The 21,862-nt window shown below is 36.6% G+C and overlaps 1 protein-coding gene across 3 annotated transcripts in view; it reads left to right on the top strand.

Annotated features, from left to right (window-relative positions):
- UBA2 (ubiquitin like modifier activating enzyme 2) overlaps positions 1 to 21,862 on the top strand; it is a 42,538-nt gene that overhangs the window by 1,425 nt on the left and 19,251 nt on the right. For all 3 annotated transcript variants that reach the window (XM_047078282.1, XM_047078281.1, XM_047078283.1), the window contains exons 2-10: positions 1,357 to 1,440; positions 2,856 to 2,926; positions 4,590 to 4,654; positions 5,823 to 5,923; positions 7,882 to 8,003; positions 13,981 to 14,048; positions 14,650 to 14,771; positions 18,511 to 18,610; positions 20,105 to 20,271. In XM_047078282.1, the coding sequence (XP_046934238.1) occupies positions 1,357 to 1,440; positions 2,856 to 2,926; positions 4,590 to 4,654; positions 5,823 to 5,923; positions 7,882 to 8,003; positions 13,981 to 14,048; positions 14,650 to 14,771; positions 18,511 to 18,610; positions 20,105 to 20,271 (900 nt within the window). The remainder of the gene's footprint in view (positions 1 to 1,356; positions 1,441 to 2,855; positions 2,927 to 4,589; positions 4,655 to 5,822; positions 5,924 to 7,881; positions 8,004 to 13,980; positions 14,049 to 14,649; positions 14,772 to 18,510; positions 18,611 to 20,104; positions 20,272 to 21,862) is intronic.

Raw genomic sequence — 21,862 nt, 5'->3', positions numbered from 1 at the left:
CTTCCCCTCCCCCCCCCCACGCGCTCGCTCTCTTTCTCCCAAAAATAAATAAACATTAAAAAAATTAAAGGAACTGTCTTGTAATAGACAAGACAGTGAATTGGGCACCTGAACAATAAATGCTGATCCTTTTCTGTTTAATCAAAAATTTTAATGTTTATTATTTTTGAGAGGGAGAGAGAGAGTGTGAGCGGGAGAGGAGCAGAGAGAGAGGGAGACAGAATCCAAAGCGGGCTCCAGGCTCTTGAGTGGTCAGCGCAGAGCTGGACTTGGGGCTTGAACTTACAAACCATGAGACCATGACCTGAGCGAGGCGAAGTGGGCAGTGGGCGCTTAACTGAGCCACCCAGGTGTCCCTATTTGATTTAATTTTTATAATAAATTTAGAAAGTACAAATAGAAAATGTTTAGACGGTTATATATGATGATTTTCAGAAATTATAACCAAAGCTGTTAAAGATGTTTCACAATTAGAATGTTTGATGACTCTTAATATAAATTTATAGAAAGTCTTTAGTCATTCTTATTTTCTTCCCTTATTTATTTATTTATTTATTTATTTATTTATTTATTTATTTATTTATTGTTTTTGAGAGACAGAGAACAAGAGCGGGAGGGACCAAGGGAGAAGGGGTCAGAGGATCCAGAGCCTGCTCCCTGCTGACAACAGCCAGCTTGATGTGGGGTTTGATGTGGGGCTCAGTGTGGGGCTCGATGTGGGACTGAACTCAGGAACTGTGAGATCATGACCTGAGCCAAAGTCAGACACCCAACTGGCTGAGCCACCCAGGCGCCCCTCTTGTGTTTATTTTTAAGCAGCAATTAGAAAAAAGTTAAAATGTGACACTTTTTTCAACCTTGTGTGGATGTTTCCTTTCATAGCCCTTAGGTGAGAATTGTAAATGGAGTTGTGTGTGGGGGAAGACTTTTGAACTAAAGCAACAAAAACTCAGTAAATCTGCTAAGTGTCATTTAAGAAAAACGGGTCACAGTTAAATCTGATTTATTTGATTTGAAAGAGTAATTAAAGAAATGAATTATATTTATTTTAATAAACCCTTATGATTTTATGCCATCTAAGGAATTTCCAAACATTTGCCAAGATGGTTAAACAAAAAAATGCATCCTTTCTAAAATATTTTTGAGAAAGTTATCTCTGAAATTAAATCTTGATTTTTTTTTTCATATGTGTTAAAGTATTTTTATCAGTTTAACAATTTTGGTATTACTGGGGAAAGCATTTCCTCTGCTAATATAGCAAATAGCAAAAGTTTTGGGTTATGGGTGCTGAGGATAGTGATATTGCTCACACATACCAGAAAATTTGTGATTTATCTGGAGTTTATGCACTTGTAGATTGATCTGGATACTATCGACGTCAGCAACCTCAACAGGCAATTTTTGTTTCAAAAGAAACATGTTGGAAGATCAAAGGCCCAGGTAACTTTACTTTTCTTATACCATTTCTGTTCATTTATATTTTTGCACTTTGATGGATCTTCTCTTTATTGTATCAGATTAACTGGGACTCTTCAGTGGGAGGGAGAATATAGGGGACGGCACCTAAGAGTACATCCTCCCGTTTTGATCCTCTAAGGCTATGCTGTCCTCAATCTTGTAAACGGTGGGTGTCCCCTTCATATTTAAATTTCTGATTGTTTGCTTAGGATGAGCTTTGTTCTGTGTTCCTGCAGATTGGCTGCTCCTGTATTTGAGGGCTAGAGAACCTACAGCCCATGCTCTTGTCCCTTTTAGAAAAAGACAACCTCCCTGAGGTTCTAGCCACCTTGACCTTTCTTTAGTTCCTTGAATGTTCCATCTTGACTCAGGGTCTTAAAACATCTTTTTACTTTGCTTTTTCTCCCAACGCTTTTGGCAAACTCCCACTCTTATCTCCTTTTCAGTTTTCAAATTTTGGCTTCCTTCTCTAGTGATATGCTCTGAATAAAAACCTCTTAGACTAAGACCTTCCTCTCACAACTTCTACTCTTTTTTTTTTTTTTTTTTAAAGATTCTTTGAATATATGTAAGTAATTGCTACATCTAACGTGGGGCTTGCACCCACAACCCGAGATCAAGAGTTGCATGTTCTGGGGCGCCTGGGTGGCGGAGTTGGTTAAGCGTCCGACTTCAGCCAGGTCACGATCTCGCGGTCCGTGAGTTCGAGCCCCGCGTCGGGCTCTGGGCTGACGGCTCAGAGCCTGGAGCCTGTTTCCGATTCTGTGTCTCCCTCTCTCTCTGCCCCTCCCCCGTTCATGCTCTGTCTCTCTCTGTCCCAAAAATAAAATAAAACGTTGAAAAAAAAAATTAAAAAAAAAAAAAGTTGCATGTTCTTCCTTGCAACAGAGCCAGCCAGGCACCCCACAACTTCTACTTTTTCTGTGTATCATTTATCATTGTTTGTAATTTTGTTTATCTACATTGATTAGTGTCCCTTTGGCTTACCAAATGCTTCATACAGATCCTGGTAAATAGAAGATACTAAATACTTGTTGAATGAATGAATGGGTTAACACCTAGTTACTGCATTTTATATATATATATATTTTTTTTTTTTTTTTTTTTTTGCATTTTATATTTTTGCTGAAGTTTACCATTCGTGTAGATGTATATATGGGAAAGGGCCGGCTCTCCTGTTATTTTTATTAAAATGTGTATAGCTTAATGTTAATGAAATTTTGTCACATTTTTATATTCCTTTAGTTTATAAGATATTAAATTTATATGTTTATATTTAATATAAGATATTATGTAAGTAGGTGAAATAACAGTATTGTTTGCCATAAATAAATTGAAATGCAGAGAGAAATGTTGTAGCAATCAAGTTAGTAATTGAGTGTTGTTTGTTTTTCCAGGTTGCTAAAGAAAGTGTACTGCAGTTTTACCCGAAAGCTAATATCATAGCCTACCATGACAGCATCATGAAGTATGTTCTAATTATTATGTTGCAGAATTGAGTTTGTTGTGAGTTAAACTTTCAAAGTATATGGTATTTTTATTAGCTACATGAGCTTGAGGTCATTCTGCTTTTTAAGAATGTTTTTTTTTTTTTTATCTTAACTATAAAGAACAAACTGATGGTTATCAGAGGGAGGGTGGAGTGGGGGTGGGTTAAATAGATGAAGGGTATTAAGGAGGGCACTTATGATGAGCGCCTGGTATTGTATGTAAGTGTTGAGTCACTAAATAGCTAGTATAACACTGAATGTTAACTAACTGAAATTTAAATAATAATTTTGTAAAAAAATTTTTCTAGAAAAATTAAAATGTGGTAGCTTGTACTCTTTCAGGGAGTTAGATAAGAGGTAAGATATTTTAATACTTTAAATGAGTTACTTTTTAAATGAGAGTTTTTTAAATGAGTTACTTTTTAATGAGAGTTTTTTAAATGAGTTACTTTTTAATGAGAGTTTTTTAAATGAGTTACTTTTTAATTTTTTTTTTTTTTCAACGTTTATTTATTTTTGGGACAGAGAGACACAGAGCATGAACGGGGGAGGGGCAGAGAGAGAGGGAGACACAGAATCGGAAACAGGCTCCAGGCTCCGAGCCATCAGCCCAGAGCCTGACGCGGGGCTCGAACTCACGGACCGCGAGATCGTGACCTGGCTGAAGTCGGATGCTTAACCGACTGCGCCACCCAGGCGCCCCTAAATGAGTTACTTTTTAATGAGAAGCTTATAAAGGGCCTTTATTTTTGTTTTAAATAAAGATATAGTAAACTATGAAAAATCCTTATATAATGATCCAGACTTTTCTAAGTATATTGCTCTCATTCTGATTGATTTCATCTGTGGTCTTCTTCAGTTTCAAAGGTTGCTTCCCAAAATATTTATTTTGACTATGACTTCTATAATATAACACTAGGAATTGTGAAGGGGTCATAGTTTTCACAGTACATAAATATTCTCTGCTCTCCATGAATATATAACTATGGAAGTGTTGGGGCAAAGGAATCCTGGATCTAAATTATCCTTTATGTATAGCTGTTGTCTAGCTTACAAGTAAATGGTATTAAAAATAATAACTTCTCATTTGAGGTCTGGAATTAGAGAAAGTCTTACACTTTCTCCGGAAATATGTATCTCCACCTTTTTTATTCTCTGGTTGTTTGCTCTGCAAGCCTTTGCCTAGCCCTATAACCGTCTTACCCGTATTGCTTTCCCAGTGCTGCTAAAAGTGGGAACCCTAGAGGCCTGAACCCTGCCTGATCCTGACCATGTGAGGTGAAGCCAGAGGCCAGGCATATCCTGGGAATGTGTTCTTTGTATGTTCCCAGGCTGCCCAGAGAGGGCCTATGGGACCTGTGAAGCCATGCCATCTTTCTGCCAGTTTGAGATCTGCTCTTGAGCCCTGGGTAGCTGGCCAGAAAGGGTGTCTAGTCACTCACAGGGATTAGTGGGAAGTAATTTCGTTAAAATCTGCTTATGGTATTTGGAAAAAATCAAATGTATAATAGAGACCCCTCCCTAATATCAGTTATTTTTGCACCATTACTTTAATACGCTTTTTAGGACCCTGTATTACGCCGTGAAGATCATGTGTAAGGCCAGTTGTTTTGGTGACATTTGTTTTATTTTGTTTTGTAGCCCTGACTATAATGTGGAATTTTTTCGACAGTTTATATTGGTTATGAATGCTTTGGATAACAGAGGTGAGATTATTTTTAATACATTTAATTTCTAAGTATTTTCCTTCCCCTATAACAAGGCTGTTTATACTTTTTAGTATTTTAAATATTTCCTCAGTAGTTCGAATCCAGAGAGAAGTAAGGTTAGGTTTAAAGTTTACCAGTTGGTTGTAATTTTAACTAGAACAGGCAGGAATTTAGCTATCATATACTCTGCTATTCTACCAAAAGGTGTGAAGATAGAAGTTGTTAAAATGCTAAAGAGGGTGAGTACATTTGGTATGTGGGTGTGTGCTTGTTTCAGAGTATTCCATCACTGAAGCACAGTGTGACTTCCTTCATTTATATGGAGATGAAATATCAATGCCTACATCCCACCAAGACCAATTAAATCAGACTCTGAATATCATAATTTTTCAATTTCCTACGTGATTCTAAAGTGCAATCAGGGCCCTAAAACCATGGTTTTGAGAATGTGGCAACAGGTTGTCAAAGTTAGCATAGATGCCATGGATCTTGAATTATTTTAGATATGGCTGGTGCCATAAAATATCAGCCTAGATTCCATTTAGATGTACACATTTTGAACCATTGAAGCTTTTCACAGTAGGGGGTGATGTTTCTTATAATCAAGTATTGTATAGCCAGTCATTGTTCCACATGTAAAACAACACCTGTGGAGTGGTTTGTAACAATTTTGAGCCAGAAATACCAAAGAAAAAACACAAAGCAGAGAAAGGGTCAGGATGACTTACTAGACTCCTCTTTACTCCCCTTGCCTTAAACTGCCTTTATAGTTCCAAGTTGATATTCCACATTCTCCATTCATTGCCGTGTGTTACCTGATAATTTTATTAGAATAATAGTAAGTTAAGGACTCAGAACTCATTGAGACAATATTTTAGCCAAGATTAATAGAGGAGGCACAGCTATAGAATAGAAAGGTGACACTTTGGCATTTAAAAAGTATAGTAAGGGTGCTTTTTCTTGGAGTAAATTTGTCATATAAATTCCTTGTATTTGGAATTTTGCTGGCGAATGTCTCTTCTGTAACAGTTGTATTACCCTGGTCATAGCTATAAGAAAATTGCATATAAAAATTAAAAAAATTAGTTTGGGTAAATGTCATCCTAATTAAAGGTAACTGATTTTTCCCCCCATCAACTCCTGCTAACTAGTGTTTTTCTTCCAGCTGCTCGCAACCATGTTAATAGGATGTGCCTGGCAGCTGATGTTCCTCTTATTGAGAGTGGAACTGCTGGTTATCTTGGGCAAGTAACTACCATCAAAAAGGTAAAATAAATTTTTTTTACTTCCCAAATATTTGTGATCTTATGTAGGGAAGAAGTAAACTTTGGGTTTACATGATATGGGCTGGTTAGTACCCAAGATGTAGGGATTTTATCAGATGTACTCTGATAAAACTAGATACTGTATCAAGTAATAAAGAGTATTATAAGCAGAGATTTTTTTTTTTTTAAACTCTGTGCTACTTTGTTTCTGTAGCTTGTATATTAAAATTATTAGACTGGTAAACATAATAAAATTGCCTTTTAAAATTCTTTGTAGCTGAGGCTACATGTCATGCTGTAGTTGATATATGATGAAACTGCCTTCTGCAAAGTTATTTTTTATCTAAAGTCTAGGTTCATAGATCTGAAGAGTACTTTGAAAAATTTTGGTGTCTTTGTGAAATATTTCAAATGTTTAGATAAAACTAGAGAATAATAGAGTAAATAAATACCTGTGCACTCAAACCCAGTTTATAAAATGCAGCATTGTGGTTTGTTGTTTTTTGTTTGTTTTTGTTTTCTAGTTCTTTCAAGGAAATTAAACATAGATACATTTGAAGAATCATTTTGCAGGTTTTGAAACCAAAAGGAATTACACTTGACTTAAAATTTGCTATTTTTGTCCATTATTTGGCAGTTTACCCATGTTGAAAATTATGGCTCTGCTTCATTTGTTTCAGCTGATAAATACTACTCTTGGAAGCTTATTTAGTATCATTCTACAAAGACTGTTGTAAATGTCAGTGTGTGTTAAATTTTAGTTAAATCAGTGGATTCCTTCAGGATCTATTCATAGGTCAAAGCAGTAGTTCTCTTGTTTTCTACTGTGATTTAAGGAATGGCTGCCCCCAAGAAAGCTTATTCAAAGGACACCAGAAATGGTATTATGGAGAAAACCCTGGATCTGCTGCTTTTTATGTTAAAACACTATTTGCCAGTTGGGGTTCTTTTTTAGGTTTCTTGTTGAGAGAGAGAGAAAGTGCGTGCATGAGCCAGTGGGGAAGGGACAGAGAGAGAGGATCTGAGTGGGCTCTGTGTTGACAGCAGAAAGCCTGATGTGGGGCTCAAGTCAGGAACTATGAGGTCATGACCTGAGCTGAAGTTAGACTGAGCCACCCAGGCTCCCCTCAAGTTTTGGTTCTTTAACCATTATTGTAAAGACATTGCTTATTAACATGATCTTAAGATATTAGTATGTATTAAGACTGAGGTTGAGAATTGCTCAATTGAGGAATATTCATCTGATGGTTTTAAAAAATTGTCTTATGTACCATAGACTTCTTCCAAGGATTCCTTATGGTGCAAGTTAAAATGTAAGCTTAACTGAATTCTTCCTGAAACCAGTATTGCACTGTATGTTAACTAACTAAAATTTAAAGAATAAAATGGAAAAAAAAAAAAAAGATGTAAGCCTAAATCAACAAAATGAAGAGTATTGGTTTGGTAATAGCCAGGAATTTTCTGTGTATCTAGGTAGTTCTTGAAATTAATAATTACTTTTAATTTGCTTAGTTTTTAGGAAATTACAAGTAACACGAATATAATGGGTAATATTTAAATAATGGAGGTCCACACCTTTGACAGATAATTGGTTAGAAAGCTGTTGTTTGTCTATCTAGTAATTTTTCTTTTGTTTAATGTGATTAAGGTAAACTTCTTGTGTTTGATATTCAGGTACAGTAATTTCCTTTGGCTTGTTGTAAGTGGTGTTCACTGGTCCAGGAGTCAGAGAAATCCTGGCTTAGACTTAGCTGTGACTGTGATTGATTCAGTTCATATTTGTTATAGTTCCTCATCTGTAAAGTAAGAATTTTGGAGTCACTAATATTTTAAAATTTCCTTGACAGTACAAAATACAGTTGGAATGTAGACGAATGAATGTTTATGATGATATTACTCGATAGTGTTGGAAAACCACCATCATGGGATAAATGTTCTTCTCATATCCTGATTTTGCAGGGTGTAACTGAGTGTTATGAGTGTCATCCCAAACCTACCCAGAGAACTTTTCCTGGCTGTACAATTCGTAACACACCTTCAGAACCTATTCATTGCATCGTTTGGGCAAAGTATTTGTTCAAGTAAGAGTATATATATTTCTGGGTATATTTTCAGTACTGATGATAGGAAATGGGGCTGTTTTTATTTAAATCTCTTGGAGAGATTACGATGAATATTCTTTTATTTACTTACTTATTTTAAAGAGTTTATTTATTTTGAGAGAGAGAGCACGAGCTGGAGAGAAGCAGAGAGAGAGGGAAGAAGAGAATCCTAAGCAGGCTCTGTGCTGTAGCATAGAGTCCAATATGAGGGCTCAAACTCATGAACTGTGAGGTCGTGACCTGAGCCGAAATCAAGAGGCAGACGCTTAACTGACTGATCCACCCAGGCACCCCTAGATGAATATTCTTTTAAATATGGTGGAGATATTCGGTAGATTAAATTCAGTCAACATTGCATGCCTGTTTTTAATTCATTGGTTAAAAACTAATGGAAATTAAAAATACTTTTTAGTGATAACGAAAGTAATACATGTGAAAGTTGGATGCATCAAATATGGTAGCTGGTAGAAAAGTTCTAGGCTTACACACTTGAAGAAAGATGAACGTTAATGTGCTAAGGATCCAACTTAGAAAGACAGGATAAACTCCAAAGAAATTAGCAGGAAGGATATAATTGAGATAAGAGGGAAAAAATAACTTTATCGAGTTCATCATGAAAAGGAGAGGAAAGATGAATAACTAAATGGAGAATGTAATCTCAGCATAGATTTAAATGATAGTAAAGAACAAAAGGATGATAATAAAAATACTGAAAATTGCCAGTATACTGAAAATTTTAATGATCTGGATAAATTCATTTTAAAAAACTTAAAAAAAAAAAACCCAAAAAATTAATTAAAAAAGAAATAGCCTGAATTGTACTATGTCTTAGGCAAGTTTAATCAGTCGTTTTAATTCTTAGTAATGCAACAAACCTTTATGAATTTACAGGTGATTTCCACTGAATTTACAAGTAATATATCATTCTAATAAGGTAAACTGTCCCAGAGACATTTTTTAAAAATGCAGTACTTCTTAGTTTTTATTATGGGACTCTGATGTCTTTGGTAACAAAACCAGTTAAGGCCATAATGAAATAAAAGGAAAATTTCAGGACATTCTCATTCATAAACATAGATGCAAAAATCCTATACAAAATATTTGCATACAAATCTAGAATTGTGTAAAACAAAAAGTATACCACGACAAGGTTGTATTTATTCTAAGAATACAAGCCACAATTTAATACACATCATTCACTTCATTAAGAAAATAAAGAGAAACTGGATAGCCTTTATAGATGCAGAAAAAACATTTGACAAAATTCAGGAAATACCCTTTCATGACAAAAATTGTGGGTTTTATTTTTTTTTTAAGATTTTATTTTTAATCCTTTATTTTAAGTATTCTCTATACCCAACGTGGGAATTTTACAACCCCAAGATCAAGAGTCGCACACTCCACCAACTGAGCCAGCCAGGTGCCTCTCATGACAAAAATTCTTAATAAAATATGAAGAAAACTTTATCAACCTGGTAAAAGATGCCTTTTACAAACCTACAGCAAACACTGGTTTTCAGGGAGCCTTGCTGGCTCAGTCAGTGGAGCATGCAATGTGACTTTTAATCTCAAGGTTGTGAGTTCAAGCCCCACATGGGGCATGGAGCCTAGTTAAAACAGAGTTTGTTTGATTTTCTTTATTTTTTGATTACGGTATAATGTATATGCACTCAGAAGAGTATGCATATAATGGTTTAATGATGAAATTTCACAAAAAATGTAAGCTTCATTTAGCAAACCTTTTTTCTTTTTAACAGACTTTTTAGAACAGTTTCAGATTTACAGGAAAATTGAGAAGATAGAACAGAGTTCTCACACCCAGTTTCCTCTGTTAGCATCTTATGATACATATGTAACAATTATGGAACCACTACTGGTATCTTTATTAACTGAAGTCCATAGTTTATTTAGAGAGCCCTTTGTTTTTACCCAGTGTCCCTTTTCTGTTCCAGGATACCACATTACCATTAGATGTCTGTCATGTCTCTTTAGGCTTCCTTTGACTGTGACAGTTTCTCAGGCTTTCCTTGTTGTCTGTGACCTCTAAAGAAATTAGGAGGAGTCTGGAGGACTGGTCTGGAGGAGTACTGGTCAGGTATTTTGTAGGATACCCCACTATTGAAATTTTTTTTTTTTTTTCATGACGATACTATCATTTTGAGCTGTTGAGAGGGAAATCACAGAGGTAGTTAAATTGCCATTTTCATCACATCATGTGAAGAATATGTTATTGACAAGATTGATGACTGTTAATGTTGGCCTTGATCACTTAGCTAAGGTAGTGTTTGTCCGGTTTCTCCACTGTAAAGTTTCTCACTTTTTTAATGTTTATTTTTGAAGGAGACAGAGGGTGCGAGCAGGGGAAGGGCAGAGAGAGAGGGAGACACAGAATCCAAATCAGGATCCAGGCTCTGAGCTGTCAACACAGAGCCCGACGCAGGGCTAGAACTCACGGGCCAGGAGACCATGACCTGAGCCTAAGTCAGACACTTAAACGACTGAACCACCCAGGCGCCCCTTTCACCCCCACTTTCTATATTGTGCCATGCACTTTGGAAGGAAGTCACTCTGTGCAGCCCACACCTAAAGAATGGGAGCTGTTTTCTGCTTCCTTGAGGGCAGAGTATCTATGTAAGTTATTTAGAGTTCTTCTGCCTGGAAGGTTTGTCTCTTCTCACCTGTTTATTGATTTATTCAATCATTTACATCGATGTGGACTCATTGAATATATTTTATATTTTGGGTTATAATCCAGTAGGGTATTTTGTTGCTCAGATTGTTCTGGCTTTGGCCATTGGGAGCTCTTTCTGTTGACTGTGCTCTTAGACATATGCCATCAATGTGTGGTGGGGTTTGGGGAGCAATTCCTTGCTTTCTGGTACTAGAAGATGCCCCAGGCTCATCATGTCTATTTCCTGCCATTGTATCAGGCCTTTCTCCAAGGAGCCCTGGTTTCCTTTTATTAAAGAATGGCATTAGAAACTCAGATCTGAATGCTCGCCATGCTATTACGTGTCGTTTCTTTTAAGCCCTTTTAGCCAACAGAGCAAAAAAGTCTTTTTATACTAATCTGTATGAATACACACAAATTTACAAACATTTCTGTTTCTAACCATCTATCTATATTAAGGTAAACATGAATTCATACTGGTGTCTCCCTAAACTCTAGTCCATTACTACGTGGATCATTCTAGCTTCCTCCCCTTGCTTATCTGCGCACTCCCACTCCCACCAGTCAGAAACCTCCATTATTTACCATTCATATGCTTAATACAAGCATTATTTTTTTTTTTAACTTTTTAAATGTTTATTTAGTTTTGAGAGAGAGAGAGAGAGGGAGAAACAATCCGAAGCAGGCTTCAGGCTCTGAGCTGTTAGCACAGAGCCCAGTACAGGGCTCGATCCCATGAACCATGACCTGAGCTGAAGTCGGATGCTTACCCGACTGAGCCACCGAGGCGCCCCATACAAGCATTATTTTTAATGATAAAAGTTATAAAGCATCTCCTTTGTAACCTGAGATGGCATAAGGATGCCATTATTGCTGCTTTTATTTGGTGTTGTAATGAAGTTCCTAGCCAGCATAATAAAACAAAAAGAAAATAGAGGATTAAGAATTGGGAAAAGAAGAAACAAAACTGTTGTTTACATACAGTATAGTTTACATACTGTATAGTGAAAAGCTCCAAAGAATCTATAGATAAATTATTAGAAATAATGACAGTTTAGCAACATGGCCAACTAAAAGATGGCATGTCTGTATGCAGTATCATGCAGTTAGAAAATATAAAAGTAGATAACTCACTATAAAAGCATATAATTAAATATTAAAGATAATTAAATGTGAAGCATCAGAAAACATGAAATACCTGAGAATAAATCTTAAGATTTGTACGACCCAGGGGCGCCTGGGTGGCGCAGTCGGTTAAGCGTCCGACTTCAGCCAGGTCACGATCTCGCGGTCCGTGAGTTCGAGCCCCGCGTCAGGCTCTGGGCTGATGGCTCAGAGCCTGGAGCCTGTTTCTGATTCTGTGTCTCCCTCTCTCTCTGCCCCTCCCCCGTTCATGCTCTGTCTCTCTCTGTCCCAAAAATAAATAAACGTTGAAAAAAAAAATTAAAAAAAAAAAAAAAAAAAAGATTTGTACGACCCAGTGTGGAAGATTAGTGAGTACTGGCACATAAAAGGAAGTATAAAATAAAAGGAGAGAATGTGTCCTTGATCTCCAAGTTGATCTATAGATTCAAATGCAATTCCAGTTAAAATCTCATCAGAGTTTTTATTAGAATTCATTCAGCTGATTGTAAAATTTATGTCAAGAGTAAGGCCTAAACAAACATTCCTGAAGTAAGTTGAGGTGACTTGTTCTAATAGATGTCAAGGTTTAATAAAAACTAAAAGGAAGTTACAGTGTGTTGCTGGTGCAGAGATAGAAAAATAGACCATTGGGACAATGCAGAATTCATGACCAAGGTTGCATAGGAGATCCCAGATGAAAGAAGGGATTAAGTAAAAGGACAATTCATTATCAATGTGGAAAATATTATATTCCCTATTTCAAATAATATATGAAAATTAAGTCCAGATGGATAAGGTATTTAGATGTGAAAGGAAAAACTAAATCTTTCTAATATAGGGGGAAATCTTTATCCTTAGAGTTCAGGAACGATTTCTTAAGACACAAAAAGTGCCAACCACAAAAGAAAACATTGATTCATTCAAATTCATCAAATGTCTTATGAAAAGACATTACATATGAGAAAATATTTGCAACATAAAATCAACTAAAAATTATGATGTATAATATATTCCTGTAATGAGTAAGAAAAAGACAACCTGACAAGATAATATGAACGGGAACTTTTCGAGGGAAACCCAAATGGGAAATAAGCAAATGAAGATTATGTTCACCTTTATGACTAACTTGGAAAATTAAGAATAAAATCACAATAAGATACCATTTTACACTAAGTAGTTTGGCAAAACATTAAATTTAGAGAAGCAAATTGATAGGAACTCTTACATGCCATTGTGGGGGTGGAAATTGGTACAGTGACTTTGAGAACAAGTGGACATTTTCTTGTAAAGTGTATCAGGAACTTTGAGATGACTGCTTTTTTTTTTTTTAATTATTTAAAGGATTCCTTTAAAAAGATACCTTTCTTATAAGTCAAGTACTTGAGGAAAGGTTGGAACATTATATTCCTGTAAATGTTATTAAATAGTTTATAGGGTAACTGAATTAACAAAAAAGAATTTCTGCTAATGTATTACTGTTTCTTAAGGCCTGTTAGTAGTAAAGATATATACTACCATGAAAAAAATGTCTCCTTGCTTATTCCTGCTGATTCCTAGATCACCCAGCATGTGGCAGGTGTGTAACAGTGTTTTTTGCATAGCTAACTGCACGTGTACTTCACAAATATTATTCTGGCCTTAGAATGTTATCCAAATTGGAATGTAAAAGCTGCTCACCTGGATCTCTCTGTTCATTTATTTAATTTTGAGAGGGAGAGAGAGAGCATGAGTGGGGGAGGGGCAGAGAGAGAGGGAGACAGAATCCCAAGCAGGCTCTACACTGTCAGCGCAGAGCCTGATGCAGGGCTTGAACACATGAACTGTGAGATCATGACCTGAGCTAAAATCAGGGGTTGGACAGTTAGCCACCCAGCCACCTAGGTGCCCCTGCTCATCTGTCTCTTGCTCGATGATTTTAACGTAGGAATTTGCAGTGCCAAGATGATAGGAATGCATATAGGTCTACTAAAATTTAGCCTTCCTTGTGTTATGGTTGAAATGAGGATGCAAGCTATCTAAACAGGTTGCTTTAATGCTTTTAAGTTTATGGAGTATAAAGATTTGGGATATTCTAAATTAGTTGTTTTGGGGGAAGTAAGCAAAGTAAAGATTTGTTCATAATATTTTATTGTACATAAATATTTCCTGCTCTTTTTGTAGCCAGTTGTTTGGGGAAGAAGATGCTGATCAAGAAGTATCCCCTGACAGAGCTGACCCTGAAGCTTCCTGTAAGTAGATTGGGATATGTTCTTTTATTTAGTGAGCACTACCTTTCTTTTACTAGCTTAATATTGATAGCATAAGAGGAGAAAAAAATAATTGCTGTTATGTGTTAGATAGTATATTATGTGTTTAAGAGACAAAGGAAGAGAGAATCCCACACAGGCACCCCTCCTGTCAACGCAGAGCCCGACACAGGGATGAAACCCACCAACTGAGAGATCATGACCTGAGCTGAAATCAAGAGCCAGATGCTTAACTGAGTCACTTAGGCACCCCATATTATTTCATCTTTGAAAGACTGTTTTAAAAAGTGAGTAGTCCTGTTTTACTAATGAAGACAAGGTGCAGAGAAATTTCATGAAGGTAGTAAATAGAGCTGAGAGTTGTTTTCAATCTGATTACAAGTCCATACTTTGAACTCTTCTAGATGTGGCCTTCAAAAACTGAGGTAGGAAAAGATGCTGATGAGCATATTGTTGTCCTTTCTCTTTGAACTTAGATTGCGTCATGTGCAAGTGACTTCCATGAATGGCTTTTTTCCCCAAAGGTAGATGAGAGCTTAGTTTTACATTTACAGCTGAAAATGAAATAGTGTTTGTTTTGTAGGGGAACCAATGGAAGCTGAAGCCAGAGCCAGAGCATCTAATGAAGATGGTGACATTAAACGTATTTCCACTAAGGAATGGGCTAAATCAACAGGATATGATCCAGTTAAACTTTTTACCAAGGTTCGATTTGCTTTCTTTATAATTATGGATAGACTTATTCTGTTTTAAAATAGTACATGAAATTGAAATATGCTTTTTATGCCTAATGACGTCTTAATAAGTTGATTGGTGTCATCAGGATAATCAGGTTTTACATTTTTAGCTCTCATGTTAAATCGGTATCTCCATAGGAATTACAATTGGTGGCTCACTTATACACTCTTGGTCGTCTTTCCTTCCCTCACTTTCACTGAACTTTTTAGTTTTCCTTATAACTGACCTTTGATTCCTGCTGTTTCTTGTCTTTTTTTTTTTTTTAATTTTTTTTTAACGTTTATTTATTTTTGAGACAGAGAGAGACAGAGCATGAACGGGGGAGGGTCAGAGAGAGAGGGAGACACAGAATTGGAAACAAGCTCCAGGCTCTGAGCTGTCAGCACAGAGCCTGACGCGGGGCTTGAACTCACGGACCGCGAGATCATGACCTGAGCTGAAGTCGGACCCTTAACCGACTGAGCCACCCAGGCGCCCCTGTTTCTTGTCTTATATCCTTTTCCTGCTCAAATCTCTTGGGAATTTGATTGACATGTACTGAATTGCTCTTGAATTCCTAATCCTCTCGTTCTTGGCTGAATCCCTCTTCATTAGTATATATTATTTGCCTGCTGAATATTTCTGGAGAAATCTAGAAGACTTTTAATTGGCTCTATCTAATTGTAGCCCAGGTAGGTCTTCATGTCTGTGTTTTTAAAAGTCTTTTCACTTCTTTTGTCTTCATTCCCCAGCAAGTTTATCATAATAGATACTTGAAGATTTCTCAGCTTTTCTTAAAAGTGCCTGATATATGCTTAACATCCACACTGAGCAGATGACCTTAAGGATATATTAACAGGTTTGAAACCATTGGACAAAATGTACCTGTTAAGAGAATGTCCCACTTCATGCAAATTCTTTTCCCCTCTGCTGTTTGAGAGGTATCTCTTGGAGTAAAGGTTAATTCTTCTACTTTTCCTTCTCCTTGTGCCTTAGTCTTACAATTTTTATCACTGTGTTTTGCTGATTTAATTACAGTATGTTTTGGTGTGGATCTGCTTTTGTTGATTTTGGTGGGAGTTCTGTGTCCTCCCTGGATCTGAATATGTTTCCTTTCCTAGATGAGGGAACTATTGTTTCTTCAGATACACTTTTTGCTCCCTTTTTCTCTCCTCTTCTTCTGGGACTCGTAGGATAGAATGTTAATTATGTTTCATGGAGTCACCCAGTACCCTAAGTCTGTTTTCATTTTGTATAATTCTTTTTTCTAAAAGACAGTGACCTGTCTTTTAGGTCACTGATTTGTTCCTCTGCTTCTTCCATCCTGCTGTTCATTCCACCAAATGTGTTTCTCATTTTCTGTGAGATCATGATCTGAGCTGAAACCAAGAGTCGGACACTTAACTGACTGAGCCACCCAGGTGCTCCTGGTTGACTCTTAAACCTATTTCATTTATTTCCTCATTACAGCCTTTTCTTTGGAAAATGGATTTTGATTTTGATTGTGCTTAAAATGTACTTTATTATAGATGGTGACAGTATTTTCCAAACTGGTGTCTGTATACCTATTTCCCTTCCAGTTTGAGCAACAGTTGAATGCCAACATAATCTGAAGTATATCTCCAGTCTGTTTAGTAGGTAACTAAGCATCTGCTGTGTGCCAGTCACCACTCTGACAGAAGATATAGTGGTGAACAAGAGAGAAAATAGGGCGCCAACTCTTTCTAGGTAATTCATAGTTCAAAGGGAAAGTTAAACATACAGCAAGTAATATATTCAGAATGTTGTGATAGTAAGTTCAGATGGATTGGAACCCTTTGATACTAAGTAGACTTAACGTACATATTATTTAACGTTGTTAGACCTAGTATGCAGGTTCAAAAGAGGCTTTCCAGAGGAAGTGATATTTCAACCCAAGACTTTAAAGAATGAGGTGGGGGGATAAGAATGTTACGTATACAAAGAAAGCCTCAGGTTGAAAAACTGAAACAGTGCCCATAAAGGGGAAAGTGGGAAGAGGGCTGGAAACATAAGCTGAGGCTAGATCAGGCAGGACTTCCTAGGTCATGACAAGGATGTTATACCAAGGCAATGGGAATCCATTAAAAGGTAGTCTATAGGATTACTATGAGAATACAGTGGGTATGCTGTGCCCTCTAGGTCCTGATAATTCCTATTGTAGTCTATATGGGAAGGTGCCTACTGGGATTGTGCAGTGCTAAATCTGAAGTACAGCCCATCTGTATTCCCAGTGTAGTGTGGAGGAAAAGTAGATTGAATAGGACTTAGGATGTTTAAGGTGAGGAACAGTGAAGAATCAGGAATGATAACTGGGTTCCTACCGAACAGGGTGCCATTCTCTGAGATAGGTAAGGTGGGAAGCAGGTGTGTTGTGTAGGGGTTAGAGGAAAGGAGAAGGTGATAGAATCAATTTTGAGATTCCTGTGGAATATTAGAGAAAGGACAGGTGATTCTAAAGGCAAGCAGAGAGGTTCAGACCGGGATTCATAGGCCTATAGAAAGAGAAAAGAGCATGAAGATGGTTTAGTACAGAACTCTGAGGGCTTCCCAGTATTTAATAATTGGATAAAGGGCATGGATAGAGCTTGTTCCTGGAAAACCACACTAATTCTCCATTGCCTGGGAGGCTTTCCAGCCAAGTGCTTAAGGTCCTCTACAAAATGTCTCTAACCACATTTGTTACCCAGATAATAATGTGCTTCTCATTTCCTTATGTGTGCACCCATTTCAGATGTTACCATCTCCTTGAACTCTTTATTGATTCTTCTAGAGCAAAGTTCCTGCTAGTACTCAAAGCTATGTGATTTTTGCTCTAAATTGTATTGTATTTGTATATCTGGCTGTTTCTAAAGGTTTAAGGATGTTTAATAAATATTGATAGAATTGAACATATTTTGATAGAACTAGTTCTGAATATTTTTATTAAGCCAATTTTAAATTAATAGCTGACACAGTAAGTGTATTGACTAAATCAACTGACAATAGGAAATGCAACTGAGGAAAAAGTAAAAATACTAAAATCATCTGAAATTCTACAGGATAGTGCCATTCATGTTGATATCTCTCAGTAATGTTTATTACGTTTTTTTTGAAAAAGTAGTTGTTTTGTTTTTGAGCTTCCGGGGCGGGTTGAAATAGTAATTGTTTTATTTTTTAACTTTGAGTGTGGGAGCAGACCACGTTTCCAAGATGTTACATATAGGTGGTTAAGAGCTGGTTTTGAGTACTTTACTTTTAAAATGTTTATGCTTTATTGCTGTATACCCATGAACTTGGAGGTATTACTAACTGGTATCTCTAGGCTCAATGATTTTATTCAATTCTTGTGGAGCTGGTGCATGTTTATTTAGCTCCTTGATTGGTGTGATTTTGCTTCTGATTGATCTTTGGGGCTTTAAGTGTGCCTAGGGGAGGTGACAGGTGCAGTGAGCAGTGTTCAGAGTTCCCTTTCTCTGTTTTCCTCAGAATTTCTGCTTTCACTATTTCAAAAGCGAGGTTCTGTGTAAAAATTTCTTTCTATACAAGGTTTAAGTTTTGTGGGTTTTTTTATCTTTTGGAAATTGTTGATCTGTTAGTATAGAGCATGACCTTAAATCAGAATATTCTATGGTGTAATATTTGTAATCAACAATGATATTGCTATATTTTATCAGCATAGGGGCTGTAGGATTTATGAGATTTTATTTTATTTTGTTTTATTTTTAAGCTTTTTAAAGATGATATCCGGTATCTGTTGACAATGGACAAACTGTGGCGGAAAAGGAAACCTCCAGTTCCGTTGGACTGGGCTGAAGTACAGAGTCAAGGTAAAGACTTTTATGAGGCACCTATCTGGCTCAGTCGGAAGAGCATGTGGCTCTTGACCTCTCAGGACTGTGAGTGTAAGCCCCATGTTAGGTGGAGAGATTACTTAAATAAACTTAAAAAAGAAATACATTTTAGTCTCTCGGATACCGAAATTGGTAATTCTCTTACCTGAAATCTTTAAATACCTTGAATTTCATTGTAAGAAATTCTAACAGTTTAGAAACATATGATGAAGGGAGATCACTGGAAATCTTATCACCTAGGGAAATAGCCATTATTAACATTTAGGGAATGTCTTTGTAGTTCAGCCCGGTGCACAGAAACAAAGAGGACTTTTGTACATACTTTACGTAAGTTGAATCATACTATTCATATATTCGTACTTGCTCTTTCCAGTCAGTATTATTTAACTAGTGCCCCTTGGTTAACCTTTGTTTTGTATTTTCCCCGAAATAAAGTGTTGTGCTAAGTATACATGTGCATACATCTTTGTACCTTTGTGTATCTCTTAAAGATTTAGCGTATTTGTAATTTAAAAACAATGTTTTTTAATGTTTATTTATTTTTGAGACAGAGAAACAGAGCATGAACAGGGGAGGGGCAGAGAGAGAGGGAGACACAGAATCTGAAGCAGGCGCTGGGCTCTGAGCTGTCAGCACAGAGCCCGACGCAGGGCTCGAACTCACAGACTGTGAGATCATGACCTGAGCTGAAGTTGAAAGCTTAACCGATTGAGCCACCCAGGCACCCCTAATGCATTTGTAATTTTAAATGTGAAAAAAAACTATTGTAGTAGTGGCTACTTCCTTATTCTACCGCCTCTTCCACACATTGTATCTTGTCTTACCTGAATTATATTATACAGCAGTGGTCAGCACACAAACTTAGAGAGTCCCAGGAGATTTGGTGTGTCAGTTTTTTGAAAAAAAATTTTTTTTTTCAACGTTTTTTTTTTTATATTTATTTTTGGGACAGAGAGAGACAGAGCATGAACGGGGGAGGGGCAGAGAGAGAGGGAGACACAGAATCGGAAACAGGCTCCAGGCTCTGAGCCATCAGCCCAGAGCCTGATGCGGGGCTCGAACCCATGGACCGCGAGATCGTGACCTGGCTGAAGTCGGACGCTTAACCGACTGCGCCACCCAGGCGCCCCATGGCATGTCAGTTTTAAGCAGTTCTGCACAGTAACGAATATTTGACTTTACAGACTAAATTCAAATATGGTTCTGATAGCTTCCACTTACTGAGTGCTGTGTGCTAGGCATATCTTTGAATTCCCCAATAACCCAATGAAGTTCTGAGACCATCTTGCAGCTTTCCCATTTCGGTATTAGCACTTTGTTTTTTGTACAGATCTTTGTAGCATCCTGATAATTATTTTAATGGAATTTGTTTCATATTGATTTTCTCATTGGTCAGGCATTAATTAAATTGTTAAATAAAACAAACACATGATGTTTAATAGTGAAATTTCTAATATTTTTTTCCCTTAGGAGAAGAAACCAATGCATCAGATCAACAAAATGAACCCCAGTTAGGTCTGAAAGACCAGCAGGTTCTAGATGTAAAGAGCTATGCACGTCTGTTTTCAAAGAGCATTGAGACTTTGAGAGTTAATTTAGCAGAAAAGGGGGATGGAGCTGAGCTCATATGGGACAAGGTTAGTTTTGAAAATATGTGGCAATTCTGTATCACGTGCTTATTTTAGTTCTTGAACTGTAACCAGAAACTAGTAAATTTTTGGATATCATTTATCCCACCAAAATTTGAGAACATAATACTGATAATTGATTGGATGTTTTCATCTCTAATTACTACACTGAACTATGAGTTTTCTTTACGTGAATTCAAGTAATATCATAAAACTTGATTCTGATAATGGGTTTGTGGTTTATAATTATGTTGACTGGAGAAATAATGTGAATTGACTGGAGTAAAATGTTTCACCGGCTTAAAAAAATTTCTTTTGTAAATGCAGATATGTTAATAGAAGTCATAAAATTCTTTTGGAGACAATAGCTCATGGGCCTAATTTAACCTTGAAAGTAATAAAATAGCCTTTCTGTTGAAATAGTTAAAGGTCTGAGACCTCTAAATACAGATTCTTACAAGTTAAAATAATATTTAATAGCAGTTTGTGGTTAGATGTCATATTTTGAAATTTGATGAATTTATTTTAATTATTAATCAGTGTTTTCTATGTCTACCAGTGATTTATCTGTGATAATGGTAATACGTTTCTATGATGGTAGAGATTTGCCCTGAGTTGTAAAGTAAGGGGAAAAGTTTGGTCAGTTTTACTAAGCTGATAATTCTGTGCAGAGTTTGAAACTTTGGTTGAATTAGACATGTAAACTGAAGCTAGTAAGTTTATGTTTTTGGGATTCTTGAAAACATTCTTTTGGGTTTATGTCATATAAAGATTAACTATTAAATATATATTTGCATTATTACTGTTAGAGTGATTTGGGTAGTTTTCATCTGTACACAGGGCTAGATAATGAAACCATGAAACTGGTAGTTGTTACCCTCTGATTAAAATCTACATCTAATGGGTATGATGAACCAGTTGCCTAGGGAAGTACCTGTACACTGTGTTGGGTACTGTTAAATATTCACACTTAATCCTCATCACAACCTTCTGAAATATTTCTATAATATTCCCTAATAGTTAAGGAATTTCATTTGCCTGAGGTTAGCCAGCCAGCCAGTGAGTATGTAGAGAACTCCCATCCTCTCAGTGCTTTGTCTCAGTGCTTTCTCTTCTCCACTTTAGTGCTTTTGAATTATAGGCTAGGATAGTATGTTCTCAGTGAAGCAGAAAACTTTGCTGAAATCTTAAGAGACCAAGATAACAATCTCAGAAAGAAGATAAACTGTCAAAGGGAAACTTTTGTTGTATTGCCATATGTGAAAAGAAACAGCAAATACAGGAGACTGGTATTTTATGAAGGGAATTTGGAGAGGGAAAACCAAAAGGTGTAGTCCAGATGTTTGAGTTTTTAGTGAAATTGTTTCCTATAAAAAACCTTTATCTCTTTGCCTGGAGTCTGTATTGTCAGACAACTTCCATTACTGACTGATGCACCTGGGAAAGTGTTGGCATCGTCAGTGAGTGGAATTGGTGTTCTGCTCTATACACTTAGTCTCCACTTCACTCGTTTAAGTGGGACTGAGTTCCTAGAGGCCTGGTGGGTCTTGGCATTCTTTTCTTTTCTTTTCTTTTCTTTTCTTTTCTTTTCTTTTCTTTT

Source organism: Lynx rufus, unplaced genomic scaffold, assembly GCF_022079265.1.
Source record: "Lynx rufus isolate CCGP_SWC_20201006 ecotype Redwood Valley unplaced genomic scaffold, mLynRuf1.p SCAF_16, whole genome shotgun sequence".
Lineage (NCBI taxonomy): Eukaryota > Metazoa > Chordata > Mammalia > Carnivora > Felidae > Lynx > Lynx rufus.
The sequence above is the reverse complement of the archived record's forward strand: the minus strand, read 5'-3'. Positions and strand labels throughout refer to the sequence as shown.